General features: G+C 37.4%; 1 protein-coding gene across 2 annotated transcripts in view; it reads left to right on the forward strand.

The window, feature by feature from the left end:
• Nucleotides 1–91: 91 nt before the first annotated feature.
• Nucleotides 92–16,081, forward strand: part of Edrf1 (erythroid differentiation regulatory factor 1) — a 37,470-nt gene continuing 21,480 nt past the window's right edge. Inside the window, exons 1-13 of one of the 2 annotated variants that reach the window (XM_063244907.1) lie at nucleotides 92–337; nucleotides 1,330–1,538; nucleotides 3,298–3,364; nucleotides 4,048–4,173; nucleotides 5,795–5,919; nucleotides 6,771–6,927; nucleotides 9,902–10,003; nucleotides 10,242–10,363; nucleotides 11,378–11,489; nucleotides 12,670–12,821; nucleotides 12,897–13,001; nucleotides 13,352–13,463; nucleotides 14,673–14,933. In XM_063244907.1, coding sequence (XP_063100977.1) covers nucleotides 230–337; nucleotides 1,330–1,538; nucleotides 3,298–3,364; nucleotides 4,048–4,173; nucleotides 5,795–5,919; nucleotides 6,771–6,927; nucleotides 9,902–10,003; nucleotides 10,242–10,363; nucleotides 11,378–11,489; nucleotides 12,670–12,821; nucleotides 12,897–13,001; nucleotides 13,352–13,463; nucleotides 14,673–14,933 — 1,758 coding nt within the window. In that variant the 5' untranslated portion in view covers nucleotides 92–229. The remainder of the gene's footprint in view (nucleotides 338–1,329; nucleotides 1,539–3,297; nucleotides 3,365–4,047; nucleotides 4,174–5,794; nucleotides 5,920–6,770; nucleotides 6,928–9,901; nucleotides 10,004–10,241; nucleotides 10,364–11,377; nucleotides 11,490–12,669; nucleotides 12,822–12,896; nucleotides 13,002–13,351; nucleotides 13,464–14,672; nucleotides 14,934–16,081) is intronic. The other variant, XM_063244908.1, reaches the window with a different exon arrangement.

Here is a 16,081-nt window from a genome sequence, read left to right on the forward strand (position 1 = left end):
TGCAGCTCCCGCCCCCCCTTGCCTTGTGAAGGAGGCACCCACCTCAGGAGGCGGGGCCGGGCCTTAGAACACTGCTCGCGAGATTTGATCGCGTCAGCGGGACGTCCTTTCAAGGGCCGGAAGTCACCACAGCGTCTTAGGCGCTTGTTCTCCCGGCTTGTAGCATCTCCGAACTCGGGATCCTGTCGCGGCTTTTTGGCTCGCGCTTCACCAACCCTGAGCCGTAGTAATGGGGGACTCCAAGGAGGCCGGAGCCGAGGCCTCGCCGATGGGGTCTGCTGCTCGAGGAGGGCTGAGCCTCCTGTCTCAGGGAGAGCTGGAGGAACCTTCTGCACAGGTAAGTCTTCCCTAGGGTCGAACCTGCCCAGACTCCGAGATTCGCAGGCTCGAGCTTTGGGATCGGCTGGCACGTACCGCGGGGAAGGAGTGTCACGGTTCCCGGAGTTTCTGGCACTTTCTCCACGCCTCTCTGACACCTCCAAAACGGAGTGGAAGCCCGTGTGTCTCTTTAGCTATGCAAGGACTTGCTTGCAAGTCATTTGTATCCAGATCAATCCTGGCTTCCCACTCGGTGGGACCCAGTGGTGAATTAGACTCCGTCTCTGCTTTCAAGCCGCATACGTGTAATATGTAGTTCCAAAATGTGGCATAGTCGTACGAAGCCGGGGTAGGGGGTCGACGAAGAATGCCAAGGAAAGACTCAAGGGGTTAGAAAGTCTGAGCTAACTCTTGAAGTTCCAAAGTGTTGCCAGACCCAAAGGGACCGCGATAAAGGAGGTTAGGATAGTAAACCTAGACACACCGAGCCTGTTTGCAGGTGTGTAGTAAAGGCTGTGAGGGGTCCCCAGGGCATTGCTGTCAAGTTGAGAGGATCGGAGTATGTGTCACTTAATGTCAAAGCAATTGCTGAATGTTTGCGTAAAAACAGAAAAGATCAGCGGAGACTACTTTGTAAGTGATGTATGTTAGTGAAATTAAAACATTTCTTTAGTACTGTAGCACACTTTTATTAAATTTTGCGTTTAATTAACATGACACTTGAGTCTTGGTTTCCGCTTCTACACTTAATATAAATAAATTTTAAAAGGCAGATTGGCTAGCTGTTTCCTCGCTGAGACACAACCATTCTAACTGCTCGACTCGCCCATCTTTGAAGTCATGTGAAAAAGGGTTAAGTAAACGCAATAAGTTATGTTAGAATTAAGTGTTGTCAGTAACATGCAGCATTCGTTCTTTGTGAAGCCTGATGTGAGTTCTTTTTCTGTTTATAAAGATGAAGTTTTCATTCCTAGTAATGTTCATTAAGGTTGCATTCAATATGTTAATTAGGGATCAGCTTTATTTCTTGGCGGCAATGAAGTGAAGAGCCGAGCGGTGGTGAAATACTCTTCTGCCCCTCCTCGCACAGCATTTGCACAACTTGAAGAGAAAACAGACTTGAAACTCCCACCTGCCAACTGGTTGCGAGAAAGTGCCAAGCTCGGGCCTGCAGGAACTACCATTCTTGGAAATAGTAAGAAAAGCAAACCATTTTCAAGGTAAATATTATAAGCGCCATTTTTACCAACCTCTCCATTCCCGTTGAAAACTCTTAATACTTGATGTTTAATTTGTGATGTACACTAACTTCTTAATTTTTAGAAGGAGATGACATTTGATTTTAAGAATCCTTTTTTCTCCAGAGAATAGGATATGTTAGCGTGTGGAGACACATTGCATGCACACTTCTTTGAAGTCTACATCCTATTGATAAACTGCTAATCCTTTTATTTTAACCAGTTTGTGTACCCTTTGAATTTGTGGAAACAAAGAACCAGGATGGTTCATGAGGATCTGTTGAATGGATCTGTTTTTCTTTAATTGATGGTAAACTCTCTAGTTTGAAAAAGCCTGATGTAAAAATGCAGCATGTTAGGGTCAGGGATTTAGCTCAGCAACATAAGCGCCTGCCTTGCAAGCCCTGGGGTCATGTGTTCAAACCCCGGTACCAAAAGCAAACAAAAAAATCCAGCATGTTGGGTGACCTACACTGTTGACTTCTGCTGGTGGTATTTAAAGTTGAGAGAGTGGGCTGGCATCTTGCAGAGAAAAATGTATAAATACCCATAGTCTTACAGGCCATTTAATATGTAGGGTTCTTATTATTTCTTCGTGGTGACTCATCCTGAACTTTACATATAACTTACATGTAAAGTTCGAGCAAAACACACATAAGCACACTAATTCCTTATGAACTAGAATTTGAAGATTATCCTAATGGCCTCAGAAGGTAAAAATTATATATGCAAATTGTTTATTTGTAGCTTTATTTATACTATCATAAAGTTGGAAATAACCCAAGCATTTTCTGTTAGAAGAATGGCTTGTTAAATTATATTGATTTTTTTGTTTGTTTGGTTGGTTGGTTGTTATTTTTTTGTCTTTTTGAGACAGGGTTTCACTGTGTAGTTCAGGCTGGCCTTGAACTCATTTTATAGCCCAGGCTGGCCTGGAACTCAGTAATCTTCCTGCCTCAGGGATTACAGGCGTGTACCACCATGCCCAGCCAATTATATTAAGTTTTGTGGGATGATTTAAATAATTGCATTAACTGTGTACAAACACTGCTAGGTACTTCATGTTTATCTCATTTAGTGCTTATAACAACCTTTTGAGATAAGCACTGTTAGGTGCTTTGCCCATGAGAAAGCTGAAGGTAAGAAAGATTAAATGAGTTATTTAGAAGCACATGATAAAGTATAAGAGCATGCTTTGAAATTAGGTGTCCTAGTTAAGTATCCTGACTGCCACTTATTAACAAGAAAATGGTAATCACTACTTTTCAGGTACATAGGCTATCAGTGTGCCTCATGGCATTAGTTGGGTACTCACTTTTTGCCTGATTTGTTGACAGGTGCATTTATATACTTTAAAAGAGAGGTGTCTTAGTATTACTAGAAGTAGAGTCCCCAAAACTAAAATCATGATAAATGTTTTTCTATTTGTCTTCTTAGGTAAAAGGAATAAAATGTTGAAATCTGGAGAGTTTTTTGATTTTGTGATTAAAGAAAAAACCTGTGAAGTATTTTTAAGTATTTTCTACTAATTGTTTCTAATTATTACTATTTTATCAAATCTAAAGTACTATCAATTTTGAAATATACCATTATGTACACTGAGAAGGAAGCATTAGCTAAATATAATGGTAATGTACATCTTGAGTTGAGAACTGTTAGAATGTAGAAAATGTATATCCTAGGTGCAATGAGATTTTGTATTGTGTTCAACTTTTAATCTGTGACTTTTTTCCTTCTATAGCTTTGGCATGGCATATGACTTTATTGATTCTGTGGGAAATGATGTGGATGTTGTCTCTGATTCTGAAGTAAGTGTTGCTTGTCGTTTAATGTAACTTGTGGAGTGCTTTATATTATGTTCTGTTTTTGTAGTCTTGAGAAATTAATGACAAAATAAGATATAGCTGATCAGTGAATATCTCTTTTGTTTCTAAAATTCTGCCTTTTGCCACTTGTTTCTCAACAATCCAAAAACGGTGGTAATGGTAATACTAAGATTATTTGTATTTTAATGTTATAGGAACTGATGTTAATGTTCAATATTATTCTACTTCTGTTACCAGTTGAAAATTATAAAAAATATTTCTGGTAGAGTCCAGTGTTCCTTAATAGGTTGCTTTTTTAAATGATATAGTTAAAACTTCCATCAGTGTAGTAATGTGATTTGCACATACTTAAACCTGGAGAAAGCCCAATTGTGGGCTTGAGTTGTAGTTCAGTTGGTTGTTTACTTAGCATGCATGAAATACTGGGTTTGATCCCCAGCATTTGGGAAAAATGGGTTTGAGAAGATACTCTATAATGTAAAAATAAGTGTTTGTCTGTAATTTACATTAAAATGTTAGTATGACTTAACATATAGATGATTCTGGTTTTAAGGTCTCTCTTCCATGTAGTTGTAGATAGGTAGCTCTATGTAAAGTACAGTTTGTATAACCTTAAGAAAATGGTTGATTTGTGCTTTACAATGAATAATTTACTCTTTTTTAAGAACATAAAAAAGCTCCTGAAGATTCCCTACAGCAAGTCCCACGTAAGCATGGCAGTACATCGCATAGGAAGGACCCTCTTACTAGATGAACTAGATATTCAAGAACTCTTCATGAGATCCTCTCAGGTAATACATTTTGTGAAAAACATCTAGAAACTCATTATTCTAACAATGTAAGAGCACTAGAAATGTGATTATGTTTCAAAAAGGCCAAAGTGGAAATGTAGTGGTTGAATTCTTGAGCTATTAAGAAATGAAAAGTTTCACTGAAGATAAAAAAAAATTTTAATGTTAAAGGGGGGAAGAAAAATATTTCATTGATTCTAACAGTAGGAGTCTTTCTTATAAGGAAAAAGGATGGAGAAAATTGTGAAAAATTTGTGAAATTGAAGGACTATTTTAATTTTTAAAAGAACATTCTTTGATATCTATTATAGAGATTCATTTGAGACATGGCTACAAGGAAATGTGAAAAATATTAATGAGCTGTTTTCTTGAAGCCTAGCTTTTCAGATTATTATTATTAAAAGCCTAGCTTTTCAGTATTTTCTGATAATGAACTCTTATTTTTCCCTCATGTCTTGAGGAAGGATGGTTTTGTAAAATACAGTGATAGTGCTCCATTTTCTTAAGGCTCACTCTCCATTTCTATATTTACCTTTCATGTACTGGTAAGTAGTTGATGGTTTTGCCAGTCCATAGGCTATCTTTAAAGACTATTCCTTTAATGCTTTGATAAAAGAAAAAAGTTACAGTGATTTAAATTGACATTTAAAATAAATGTTTCTTTCCCAAAAGATCATAGTTCGGTTTAATCTATGTGTATGCACTTACCCTGTTTATAGGTTTTTCAGATAGGACAATGAATAAATCAGCCCGTGTTCATTAGCAGCTGACATGATTGGTGTTAAAGTAATCTGCGCTGATAATTTCAATAAAATATGCAAAGTAGGGCACTCCAGTTGCCAAAGGAACTATTGGAGAAGGAATGCTGCTTTTATCCAGCTTATAAGAGCTTAAGGACTTCTTAAAAGAGATAGTATACGTGTAACTAATTCCAGCAGTCTGGGAGGCTGAGACAGCATGATTGCAAGATTAAGCCCACTTTGGGCAACCTAGGGATTTACCAGGACCCTGTCTTAAAGTAGAAATAAAAAAAGGTTGAGGATGCACTTCAGTGCACAAATGCTGGTCTCAGTCCCCAGTACAGCCAAAAAAAAAACAAGATAGAGAAAGATGGTATGTTTTGGATCTAAGAGGATAAGTATTTTATATACAAGGATATATTTGTAAAATAGTACTCAAAAAATTATTTCCTAGAAAGGTAATAGTTATGTGTAGTCAGATTTCTATCACTGTGACAGAATACCCAAGATTATAAACTTTAAAAGAAAGGTTTATTTTGGCTTCTGGTTTCAGAGATATCAGTCTGTGACCAGTTGACTGTGTTGCTTTGGGCTTGTGATAGAAAGCATTATGGTGGAGTGTCTGACAGAGAAAACTAACTCATGGTGATCAGATGGCAAAGAGAAAGAGGAGGGGATAGGATCCCAGTATCCCCTTCAAGAGTACATCCCCAGTGATCTAACTTCCTGACACTAGGCGCTGCCTCCTTCAAATTCAGTCACCTCCTTATAGTGCCACTGGGTAGGGGAAAACCTGTCACAATCCAAGATATAGCTAGGTAGCAAATCAGTTTGGTTACTTATGTGTTATATTTGTTTAATATTTTTTTTATGTTATCCAGACTGGTGACTGGACATGGTTGAAAGAGTTTTACCAAAGATTGATAGATCAGAAGTGGCAAAGGAAGAAAAAGAGCAAGGAGCACTGGTATCAGAAGGCTATTCTTTCCAAGTTTTTATATTACAGGTACTTGGCTACTTGTTTATTTTCATCTTAAGAAAAATGACATTCTCATCTAAACTTCAGTCAGAAGTTTTGCCACAGTTGTTAACACTGCTGTTAGGGTTTGCAAAGGAAACGATTTATTACAGGACACATAATTTATAGGATTATTTTATAATGTTCACCCAAAGAGTGAAATTAGATGAGTACAGGAGATCCCCCTGCCACACACACACAAGAGACCCAAAGAATCCAGCTAAGGGCCTCAGGCCCCACAACAGTATCCTCCCTGAGTCCAGCTGGAGGCCTAGAGCCCAAAACAGTGTCTCATGCAAGTCCCTTTGAAGGATCTGCACTGGGAAGACCCAAAGCTCAGTAGTAGAAGCTAAAAAGTCTGCACCAACATGATGAAGCATCTGAGTCAGTAGGCTGAGGGATCTGCACTGGAGCCACTAGTGATGCTCAAAGTGAGAACCAGAGCTCCCCCTGAAAACAACTGTCCTCAGTGATCACAAGGTCCTGAGCTCCTCTGATGATAACGGCCAAGTTCATATCAAAAAAGCCAGTGTTAACAAGATTCTCCAGGAGAATCAACAGCACACCCTCTTCCCCTCTAGTTGTTTCTGTGCTGTTGGTAACAATCGTCAGGTGGGCCTTCCACAACCAGCACCATGCTGATTCAGTTCAGCTGGGTGTTACAAGTTGCCCACCAGTTGTCAATCCACCACACACATTTTTTGTTTTTTGTTTTATTTCCTTTTTTATTTTCAAAATAGATGATTGATTACAGCATCTTAGTTTTTACAGATAGGTAGATTATAGTATAATGTTACCTTTAGTAACAATGTGTTTTTAAAAATCTCTGATTTATCCAGCATCAATGGTGATGGAGCTGCCCAGCCCGTCCCATCTGCTGCAGAACAGCAGGAGTCCCCCAGTTCGGATCAGACACAGGATTCAGAAGGAGTTTCGTGGCCTGCTCCCTTTGAAATGGCTTCCTCTGTTTCTGAAGACCCCAGTACTTCTGGTCAGGTTCGTTAGTACTTGAATTCTAACAATAAACTCACTTAGGAAGTCACAACCAGTTATTTATTAAAAGGACAAATAAAAAGCAGAAATCTCTACTGATCTGTGTTTCACAATTAGGAGAAATAGCTTTTTTCAGTATTTCATGATAGAATTTACAAGATGACTTGAATGACGATCAGATTTTCTAAATTTCATTTAAAACATTTTAAAGTAGACTTGATCTCTGTAATGAGTCATATAGCTTAGTGATAAAATACATTTTTAACTTAAGATATATAATAGGTGCCTATCAACTATTGAGGGTGGTAGGACTTTTCATAACGTAAATACTGTTTTACTGTAGCTTTTAATCATATTGTTAAGGCCTAAAATATCTTAAGATTTTTTAGTTGAAGCTCCTACATGTTAGCTCACATTCCTATTGTAAAACTTTTAGACTATGTTGTCTGATTTGTCTGATGTCTTGGTTTCTTATTGCTTGTTTTTTTCTCATGTCTGTCAAAGAATAATAACTCCTCAGATATAAATTGCAGCATATCTACTTTCAGGAAAATATATTGATAGACCTAAGGAAGATAAAAATAAGATCTATAATTTGCTAAATTGTTTTTCTTTTTTGTGTGTATTCCTGTATTCTGAACACTATTCTCCCAGATTGTTTTGATCTTCACAAATTATAGAATTATGGAGAATGAATGGATTTAATTTGACTAGCTTTTTTTTTTTTTTGTACCGGGAATCAAACTCACAACCCTGCACTTGCCAGGCAGGCGCTTTTGCTGCTAAGCTAAATTTCCAGCCCCCTTGACTTTAGCTTTAATAGGTATTAAAATATAGAAAATTTCCCATGAAACTACACAGTGAATTTAAGTTTTTTTACCAAAGGGAGGAAGCTATAAAGAAAAGAAAGTAGTTAACCTTTAAGTTACAAATGGTACCCGCCAAAGGGCAGGGATATTTTGTGACTGAGAAGGGACAGGTACTGGCTGCTAACAGTGTCCCACATCATAATTTGGGTAATGATTATGTGGTAATTTGCTTAATCATTTCAGTGGGTGTAATATAGTGATGGAATACTTGCCTGGCATATGTGAGGTCTTGGAGTCAGTTCCCAGCACCATGGAAAAAAAATCTAAATTGCAATTAATTATAATTCTGTATTTTTAAAATGTACATTATCACATGTAATTACATGTCACTAAAAGAGGTTTTTAAAATTCATTTAGTATTCCTTGTCTTCGAAAGTCACACCTTACAAAAGAGCCACAGAACAGAAATACCCCTCAGCTGCTGCTCATCTTGCCCTTCTCCCAGCTTCATCTCGTCTCCTCGCGCTGCTGAGGAATTACTGTGAAAAATCTTGGAGCCTTGAGAATCAGTAAATGCACATGTGCAGGAAGCAGACTGGCATTCATTTGATGCCTCTTGTGCTCTGTACTTTGATATATGTGTTTATATAAATTTATTTTCTTCCCTGGAGCTCCATATGCAATAAGTGTTGAACTGAAGCTTATGAAAAGCAGATGTTTTTCTGTGGTCATACAGCTTGTGCAGTCTGAGCTAGAGTTTAAATGCAGATCTTTTTGACCTCAGAGTCCTGTTCCCACTGCAGGACTCTTCTCTGTCCATGTGCTCCATACATACTGAGGAGGTCCTGGAAGCAGTCATTGTCTTAGCCGCGGCATGCCCCTAAACAGAGCTAGTCTGATAAAAACAGTATTTTACAGAATATTTATCTTATTTATCTTACACTGCTAAAATTTCAACATTTAGAGATTTATTTATATTTGCAAGCTATGACCTCATAAATTTTTGTTCCCCAAACTAAAACTGCTAGGTTGAGGCCTTTTTAAGCAATACAGAGGTTACACAGGTGTCTGTGGGACAGCCTTGGAGCCAAATGGTTTTTGAGAACTTTTGTAACCTGGAGAGCACTTTCCTCTCGAAGCAATTACTTGGCAAATAATTTTGGGAAGTGGCCCTTAAATTGATAATTTGTCTTCAAGTACAGACAATAAAACAAAGTTTGAAGTTTTGTATGACTCCTGAGGGAGAAAGCAAGACACAATAGAATTGTTGACGATCTCCTCCAAGCCTGTTGGCAAACACACAGATGAGGAAAGAGACAGAATTTTATAGAAGAAGCAGCATGCACACAAGTTGATCTTGGGATCAAGCAGAGAATTGGCTTTAATGGCTTAACACAGTATATCTTAATGGCAGATCGTTAAATGGTTGGAAATACATTTTAGATTGAGTTTACCACATCAAAGTGTTTTTCCAAAATTAATTCCACAGAATGTATTAAGAACAAAAGTGTTCTGAAAGTAAATTCAGGAAACCTTGGATTATATAGAGATGAAGTAGATTTTTCTACTGTAAAACCACTTAGAGGGTTTAGATTTTGGTGTGTATGTGTGTGCGTGCGTGCGTGCGTGCGTGCGTGTGTGTGTGAGAGAGAGAGGGCAACAGTAAACACTGTTACTCTTCAAAAGCAAGGATAATAGTAAGCAGCATTTTTCCCGTCCTAACTGTTTCCCCTGGGTCTCCAGAAGCTTGGATGCTATAAACTCATGTTAGGACATACTACACCAAAGACCATTGTTAGAATAATGAATGTTTCAAATTATGGCTGAGGTGTTGAGGAATTTTTCAGTTTGGAAAAGATGGAGTAGGCATAAAGAGCATTGGTAGTGAAATGTACCACAAAATGAGAAAACCAAAACTTAGAAATTTTGTAAGATCTGTTATCTGTCTTACTTGAATAAGATATAACTATGATTATCTTCTTGGAACTGGTAATTGAGAGCTACAGCAGCACTAAGTGATGAGTGCTGTGATTTGTACAGTCTGAGGTTAACCCACAAAGATAAATTTGAGGTGTGTGCTTTGATGCTTACTTAGGTGTTACTCTTTAAAGCAGGTCAGGTTTAAGTGTTGGCAACAGAATCACCCGTTATCCTTGCACTTTTCACAGGAAAGTGAGCCTCTTGAGCCCTCATGCATAGTGGGGCATGTGGCCTCAGCACCTAAAGAACAAAACCTGAGTACTTTGTTCAATGATGGGGAGAACAGTCAGGTATGCTTTCCATATGGTCAAGTTGAGACACCTAGTCCCAGTCATCACTTAAAAACTAGTCTCAATTGTAGTTGATAGGGAAAAAAATCCACTTAATCTTGGAGATTGTTTATAAACATCACTCTGATCTTAATGCTCTGTGACTTTACTCTGTCTTTTTTTACTGGTCTTTCTGTGAATCATAGGGAGAAATTGTAGCTTTGCTGTTCATTATAACCTTTCCTACTTTAAATTAAAGGGTCTTAAAAATGATTTTGTTCGGAATATTCTGTGGACATTTGAAGACATCCACATGTTGGTTGGATCTAACATGCCCATTTTTGGTGGAGGCAGATACCCAGCAGTCAGCTTACGTCTCAGGTAAGCCAGCGTCGTGTGCTGCAGCCCCCCAGTGTTGATATTTAAATACTTTAGCGTTGGTGTTTCATCTGCTTCTCTGGGCATTCTGGTTTTTTCCTGGGTTATTTTCAACTCCCTCCTTTCCTGCCATTGAAATGGCCACAATAAGGAAAGAGCTACATGCTGTCAGCAAATGCCGACAACCCTGTAGCTAATTACTCGTTCTAGACTTAATTGAATGGAACTCAGAGATCTGTTATACTGAATTAATTACTTTAGGTTTGAATCTACAGAGCTTGTGAGAATAACAAGAAAATGTAATTGGGTTAGTTTAAGAGGTGGTTTGGCAGCTTCCTGTTAACTGATCATGAGCATTTTTCTTAATGTTGCATGTGTATTTGTTCACCTAACCCAGTGTGAAATTATTGGGTGTGGTGGTCAGTCTTTTCTCAGGTTGTTTAAGGAGCATAAGGAAACTCACAGTCATCTGTTACGTTTCCTTTTACTAAAAATTCCACAATACCAGTTAGAAACATCAAGCTTTGGGTAAGGGTTAAGCTACATATGTATGTCCTCAGTCAAGAAAACATATATGGCATTTCCATGGAGAGAGATTAGCGCAAACTACTTAAATAGGGCAATAAGCCTCATTTTAAAACATTTTAATTTGTAACAAAATGCCCCCCTAACTGGTGTTCTTGGTTTTATTAGTTGCCTAGGTAATACTTCCTGTTCCAGTTCTGGTTGTTCCTGTCTCCTAGAAACAACTGGTCACTATGATCCATAGCTGGTCACTATGATGCACCTTGTATAAACTAATCCCCAGTTGACAAGCCATTCTGCCTCTGTACTTCCTGCTTGCTTATCTGGTATAAGCTTTGGACCACCAGAGATTAGGGCTGATATTCTGGGAATGATCCTGATCAGTGCCTGATGACATAAATAAATCTGCCTCCAAATCCTGGGTGTCATTTCAGTATTTTTGCTTGCCATTGCAAATTAAATTATGTTAACACTAGGAATTTGTATTTTTAGGGATAACAACAAACCAATTAATGTGCTAACTGGAATTGACTATTGGTTGGACAATTTGATATGCAATGTACCAGAGCTTGTGATGTGTTTTCATGTAAATGGAATTGTACAGGTAAGACACAGTGTAACATTTCTAATAATTTCTCAGAAGCAAATTGATACAGAGTATGTCATGAAACTTTTAAAACCCTTAAATGCTGCAGCGTATTTTTGGTAGGAAAGACGGGTGTAAAAAACTAAAATAGTTTTCACATTTAAGTTGGTTATTGCAGTATTCTAGATGTTACAGGAGTATAATTTTACAAATAAGTTTTGGGAAACTTACAAATATAGTGGTTGGTTCATGAACTTAATTTGTTCTATGATTTTAGAAAAGCACCATACCTAGGGACTAGTACATTTCATCATGAAGGATTTAATAAAGTCATACATCAGAGCATTTCCTCACAGGGGTGAAAAGGATGGGGCACTGAGAAAGGAGAACCAGAACAGTGTGGTGTAAAGTGTGGGAAAGGAGTGTTTTAAGAGAGGAAATAACAAAATTGAAAACCTGAGATGAACTAAGGATAAAAATCAGCATTGGGCAACTGTTTGGTATTGTGTTTTGATTGTTTTTGGAGTTTCTGGTTTGTACAGTACTTCAAAAAATGTGGTAAGAGGCATTTAGAAAGTCTGTACAGAAAACTTTCTGTGCTAAAATATTATTATAGAAACACTTAAAAAATAGTAGTAATACCAATCATGCAGTCTTTGTTCTTGCTACCACTTCCACCCACTATATTCCACCCCTACAAAGAAGTAGTGGTCCATAGCTCAAGGGAAGAAAAGTGTCTCCTGGGAAAACATCCCGTGTGATAATCTTCACTTGAGCCACTGACCCTAGTACCTGGGGAAAGAAAAGGCCAGAGTACATGTTTTTTAAAAACATGAAGGGTAAAGTCTACCTTCATTGCCATCTTCCCAGTCAAAAGCTATTCATTTGGGTGGAAAAGTGTTTAATGCTATGTGTGGTTGGTAGAGCAGAAATGCTATCATGCTTTAAGCTGAGGCTGTATGCATCTAGTAGTGACTGATGAGTGCCTCCAGTGGGGAACCAGCATTGCTGGTGGGGTGGATCAGCTTCCTGTGAGGTGTGGGAACAGGAAAAGACTTAAAACTGCTCTTTTAAACTCTTCCATGCTGCATAAGTTTCTAATTTTAGAATTTATATACTGTATTTGGTTGCTTTTTAGTAAGAAAGGTGTTGCTTCCTCAGGTTTCCTCTTAAACTGTCTTTTATCTGTGTTTTACAGAAATATGAAATGATAAAAACAGAAGAGATTCCCAATTTGGAAAACTCCAACTTTTCTACTAAAGTCATAAAGGACATTGCACAGAATATTTTGTCATTTCTGAAATCTAATTGTACCAAAGAAGGACATACATATTGGCTCTTTAAAGGCAAGTTAAATCTTGAATTGATAATAACTGAGTTGGGTAACTACTATAAAATAAGATTTATTTATTTTTCTTCAGCCAGTGGCAGTGATATAGTGAAGCTCTATGATCTCACTACTCTTTGTGAAGAAACTGAAGACAAATACCAGAATCCATTCACAATGCCAGTGGCCATTCTTTTATATAAGTGAGTGCTTTAAACATTTAAGATGCAATTATCTTGTGTAAAATTTTAAGCCATACCATTCATGCCATGACTGTTGAATACCCTTTATTATTGTGATAGTAAGAAAAAAAAAATACATAGACATACAGGATTATCAGTACATTATACCAAATATTATTCCACTTCCTTGTAAAAACAGTATAAACTTTTTGGGGTGGGTTGGTAAAATACAATATTTAATTGCTTAAAAAGGAATACATTAATTGCGTCTTATAAGTCTTTTTCTGTTGGAAAAATATGTGTGTATGTAGACTTGAGTGTTGTGGAGAATGATGGGTGAGGACTAAAGCAAATATAAATATTTCTTTCAGGGTTGCTTGTAACATGATGATGAAGAAGAATCAAAATAAGAAACACTATGGAACTATTAGAACGTTACTCCTTAATTGTGTTAAGTTGCTGGACAAAAGCAGGCATCCACAAGTAAGATTAACATCCGTGTACTAGCAAAATTCCAGCATTCTGATAGTGAATTGTTGTCTAAGTTATAGAGCTCCCTGATTGAAGTTCTACCTTCACCCTGACAGTGTGACAGCCACTAACCATATGTGGTTATGGAGCACAGTGCACTTAATCTGAATTGAGATGTGCTCTCAGTATAACATACACACTGAATTTTGAAGTGTATATATACACAAATGTTAAATATTTTGTAGATTCCAAATTAAATACAACGTTAACAGTAATTTTATTGGATTTCACTTTTTATGTACCACTATTAGCAAGTTTAAAACTTCACTTACATTATGATTCACATAGTACTGTTATGTACATTTAAAACTCATATAAAATTCTGATAGTACTACTGTTTCTTCTTTTGCCACTATTAGAAGGTCAAAAGCTTTTATCTTTTAAAAAGCCTGTTTGTATCAATGGGTCATATACATGAATCTTAAAATTTTACACTTGTTGGTGTAAATTAAAGAACCATGTTCTATAATTAGCTGGAATATTAAAATACTCTTCAGACATGCACCCCACAATTTTACACAACTCTATCTGAATTTGAAGGCTATATTTTGCTATAAGGCTCATTATATCTTGCTTAAATCAGAAAAGATACTGTATGTAGGCTATGTGCTTTTCCTTTAAATTTTCTTCTAATGGTAATTGTAGCCACATCCAATTTGGAAGTAAAGATTATCTTAGAAACTGTCCTCAGATATGTGTTTTGTTTTGTTTTAAGAAAAATGGCAAGATAATTTCAGACTTTAGTTGCTGATTGAGGTGGTAGTGTTTAGGGGTAATTGAGGTAGTATATGTGTAAGTCAGAAGATGGTATTAAGACTGTTGAATGTGTATGGTTAAGAATTAATAAATGATAGAGTGGTTTAAATGTTACATATATAAATATTAACTGTAAGATCTATCAGGCGGGGTGTGGTGGCACACTCCTATACCTGCAGCCCTCTGAGAAGCTGAGGAGGAGGATCACAAGTCCTGTGAGGATTTCACGGAACACAGAGCATTTGTACCAGGAACAGTTTTGTGTATATTGCAGTCTGCTGAAAACAGCCTAGTTGCAGAACCTTCTGAAAACTTGTTAAGTGTGGTAGTAAAATTTGTTCCTCTTTGGATGAGACAATTTCAGTAGCAGTCACTTATTCATATTTCTCTTATTCTTTTAATAAGATTATAGCTTCAGCCAATTACATGCTTTCAGAACTTTTTCAATTGGATGAACCTAAAAAAGAAGAAAGTTCAGAATCTCCTTTAAATGAGAATTCTGATGAAAGTTACAGTGAAGAGGAAGAGGAGATGCCAGACAGTGATGAAAATGGATCCTACAGTACCAGCTCTGACCCATCAGATGATAATAAAGCAGTAGCTATAATTAAGTCTGTTGGAGAATTGTCGGTACCAGAAAAATATAAATCTATTCATCAGATCAGAGTAAGTATGTTAAAATTTGTCTTAAAGTTTTATTGGTGGAAATAACTGTTAACTGTTGTTCGTTGACTATAACCAGCCTCACAAACCATGGATGTTTCAGTAAATTTTTTGTGGTCCAGGATCTATAATTACTAGGTTTACAAATTCTAAAACTTGCATTTAGAACCCCATAGTGGAGCAGAAGTAGAATTTACATTATGCTAGGTTATGGTAAACAAATGTGTAAACTAGGTAGCTACACACTCATTGTTTATGTGGGAAATTTTCGTTCCTGGTAACCAGTGTGTAGCATTAGCCACATGTCGTCACCAGGACACCTCTGTCCAGTTTTTGAGATGCTGGGAAATTGTACATAGGGTATTTGGCAAACACAGAGTAGAGTTGGGGGTTTAGCTCAGTGACTCAAGTGCTTGCCTGATAAGTGTGAGGTCATGAGTTCAATCCCCAGTACCAAAACAAACAAACAAACATAAAAAAAAAAACGGAACAGAGAAGGACTAGCACTTTGATGTTTGACTGGAGAGATCTGGTGCATTGTTCTTGTGCTGTGTAAGACTGTTGTAGTTTTTGTGTGACCCTGCAGTTGTATCTGCCCTGGTCAGAGCCAGGTGCTCCTAGCAATTGCACATGGTGTAGGGTTTTTTTTCATGGCACGACTGTGCTTCTACTGTCAGTCTGTTGCCCTAGATACTTCTTCATTGCTATAATTAGATCCATGTCATCCTTAGAAGAGTTCTGGCTGTGCCCTGAACTGAAATATAATCATCCTTTCAGATAATCTCTTAATAGAGTTCTGAGATTAACTTTCAGATGGAAGCTTATATAACTAAAGGCTGTAAAGATGTGAGAGCTCTTCTGTTACCTAAAACATTGGTTATCTTTCTGACCTTTTCTCCCTTTACTTTTTTTTCCTTTCCCATAGCCCACAGCTACACTGAGGTTTTTGTCTTTCAAAGTATGGAGATGACCTGAGGCCCTTTGCATTTGCTGCTGTTGTTTCTATTTGAAATGCACCCTTCCCTAGATTTTTTCATAGCTGCCCTTTTCTAGTCCTTACATCTTTACTGAAATGTCACCTCCTTAGGAAGACCTTCCCCAGCCACTCTGGACAGAGCATGCTGGTTTTGTTTTTTTAGCGGAGCCTGTCT

Source organism: Cavia porcellus, unplaced genomic scaffold, assembly GCF_034190915.1.
Source record: "Cavia porcellus strain 051 isolate PalLab524CR breed Dunkin Hartley unplaced genomic scaffold, mCavPor4.1 scaffold_2, whole genome shotgun sequence".
NCBI lineage: Eukaryota > Metazoa > Chordata > Mammalia > Rodentia > Caviidae > Cavia > Cavia porcellus.